Below are 2,095 nucleotides of genomic sequence, written 5' to 3'. Positions count from 1 at the left end.
GGTTTTTACTATTTCTATTATCTAAGCTTGGTCTAGAAGGTATGTTTACATTTCATTTATCTAGCTTGGTCAGGAGGAATCTTACATTTCATTTATATAGCTTGATAAGGAGGAATCTTACATTTCATTTATATAGCTTGATAAGGAGGAATCTTACATTTCATTTATATAGCTTGATAAGGAGGATTGTTACATTTCATTTATCTAGCTTGATAAGGAGGAATCTCACATTTCATTTATATAGCTTGATAAAGAGCAGTGTTACATTGCATTTTGCTCTATACCAGAGCTCATCAGCCAGCAGTGGATAGGACAGACATAGTTTAGTTGAAATATTATTATACACTCTTCATCTCTGAAACTTCCTAAAGGACTGACTAAAGAATGTAGTATTTAAACATAAGATAAGCCTAATATTTTTTACATGAGAAATATAACTGACATAGTATGAAAAATGTTTGTTCTTGAAAATCCTGTAAAAATTCAAGCTATGAATTTATTTCATCCATAAAAAGCAAACGTGTGAAGCCAGCTCTACTATATAGTGGAAGTTATTGTTGATTTAGTGTTTTAAGTTGTTGAGGGTACACAGTGTGCTTGAGATCCATGACTTAAAGTGATTTTTAATCTTAGGAAGTAACAATCTTGTTTCATTGGCCTTTTAGACAGTTTGGACATTGAGGGGGGGTTGGAATTTCTAGTGCACTATTTCCAGTTTGATTCTAGAGTAGGAAGTGATAGAAGCAATAAATTAGAAATTTCAACTCGCCAGTAACTATCTTGCAAATAATAAAAAGTTTTTTATATCTTTCATGTTAATTCTCCATCAGTATTAGGATTCGTTGCCACAGTTATAATAAACAGAACGCTATTTAGCTGTTTACTTTTGTAAATTTTTACCAATCAAATGCAGTTTTTGTTATTAATGTAGTGTGTATTCTCTCCCTACCCATCTTTATGTTGTCACCTTTTTAGCAGTGCTGATCAGATTAAATTTTGTGTGTCTTCATGTGTATTTTTACACTATTTTTCCTTTAGTTTGTACATTTCTACATATTTTTCTTTTGTCAGTAGAGAAAACAAACCCTCTTAACATGAGGATTTTTACTATGCTGCCATAGTTAACAAAGAAAAGTATTATTAAAACTCTAGCAACCTATTTACGTACTCTTTCTGTCTTAAAGTTCTTGAAATAGTTCAGCTGTAAAAGCTACTTAGATTGAATCCAAACTTATACTGTGAATGAAGACTGCATTCAGGCTTGAATTCTATTGTCGTATATCTGTTTTTACCAAGGGTGACTACAATATGACACCTGATCGTCACCTTGGAGCTGCATGGATTGACAAGTGTCGTCCAGATCTTCTCATCACGGAATCAACTTACGCCACAACCATACGAGATTCCAAGAGGTGTAGGGAGCGAGATTTTCTAACAAAGGTCCACGATTGCATCGAGAAAAATGGAAAAGTAAGATTGAAAACTTTTGTCTCAAAATTATTTGTAACTCAAAAAAGCACAGTTTGACGATTTTAAGTATTTTCTGAGCCGCTCGGAGGTCACGAAAACTTGCCAAAAAAATAATAATCCTTTTAGAGAATTAAATGGAAACCAGAAGAATATTTCAAAGAAGTTTTTAAATTTCAAAACCCATTTTTTTTTTTATTTTTACAGAATTAAAATTATTTTCATTTTTCTCTACAGTACTGAGTTGCTTTACTTTTTGCTGTTAGGTTCTGATCCCAGTTTTTGCCCTTGGAAGAGCTCAGGAACTGTGTATTTTGTTGGAAACTTACTGGGAGCGAATGAACTTGAAAGTTCCTATTTATTTTGCTGTAGGGCTCACAGAAAAGGTAAGTATAATTTTATGTATAATATGCATTATATAAACATACTCTTTATAGGAGCTTGGTTACGGCTTGAATGAAGAAAAACGTTAATACAAGTTTAACATAACAGTAAATGTACAACGTTTCGACAAGGTTTTGTCATCATCAGGTACAAGTAGTTTACACTGACACGGGTATATATAGTAATGGAACAAAGAGTTCACATGACCAGATATTGTTGCACGACTTAGAAGAGATATCTTGGC

The 2,095-nt window shown here is 32.7% G+C and overlaps 1 protein-coding gene across 3 annotated transcripts in view; it reads left to right on the top strand.

Moving 5' to 3' along the window:
* Nucleotides 1-1,904, top strand: part of LOC106466412 (integrator complex subunit 11-like) — a 14,672-nt gene extending 12,768 nt beyond the window's left edge. For all 3 annotated transcript variants that reach the window (XM_013926700.2, XM_022394412.1, XM_022394411.1), the window contains 2 exons: nt 1,297-1,470; nt 1,734-1,904. In XM_013926700.2, coding sequence (XP_013782154.2) covers nt 1,297-1,470; nt 1,734-1,889 — 330 coding nt within the window. In that variant the 3' untranslated portion in view covers nt 1,890-1,904. The remainder of the gene's footprint in view (nt 1-1,296; nt 1,471-1,733) is intronic.
* Nucleotides 1,905-2,095: the final 191 nt, after the last annotated feature.

This window comes from Limulus polyphemus, unplaced genomic scaffold, assembly GCF_000517525.1.
Source record: "Limulus polyphemus unplaced genomic scaffold, Limulus_polyphemus-2.1.2 Scaffold2251, whole genome shotgun sequence".
In the NCBI taxonomy this organism is placed as follows: domain Eukaryota; kingdom Metazoa; phylum Arthropoda; class Merostomata; order Xiphosura; family Limulidae; genus Limulus; species Limulus polyphemus.
The sequence above is the reverse complement of the archived record's forward strand: the minus strand, read 5'-3'. Positions and strand labels throughout refer to the sequence as shown.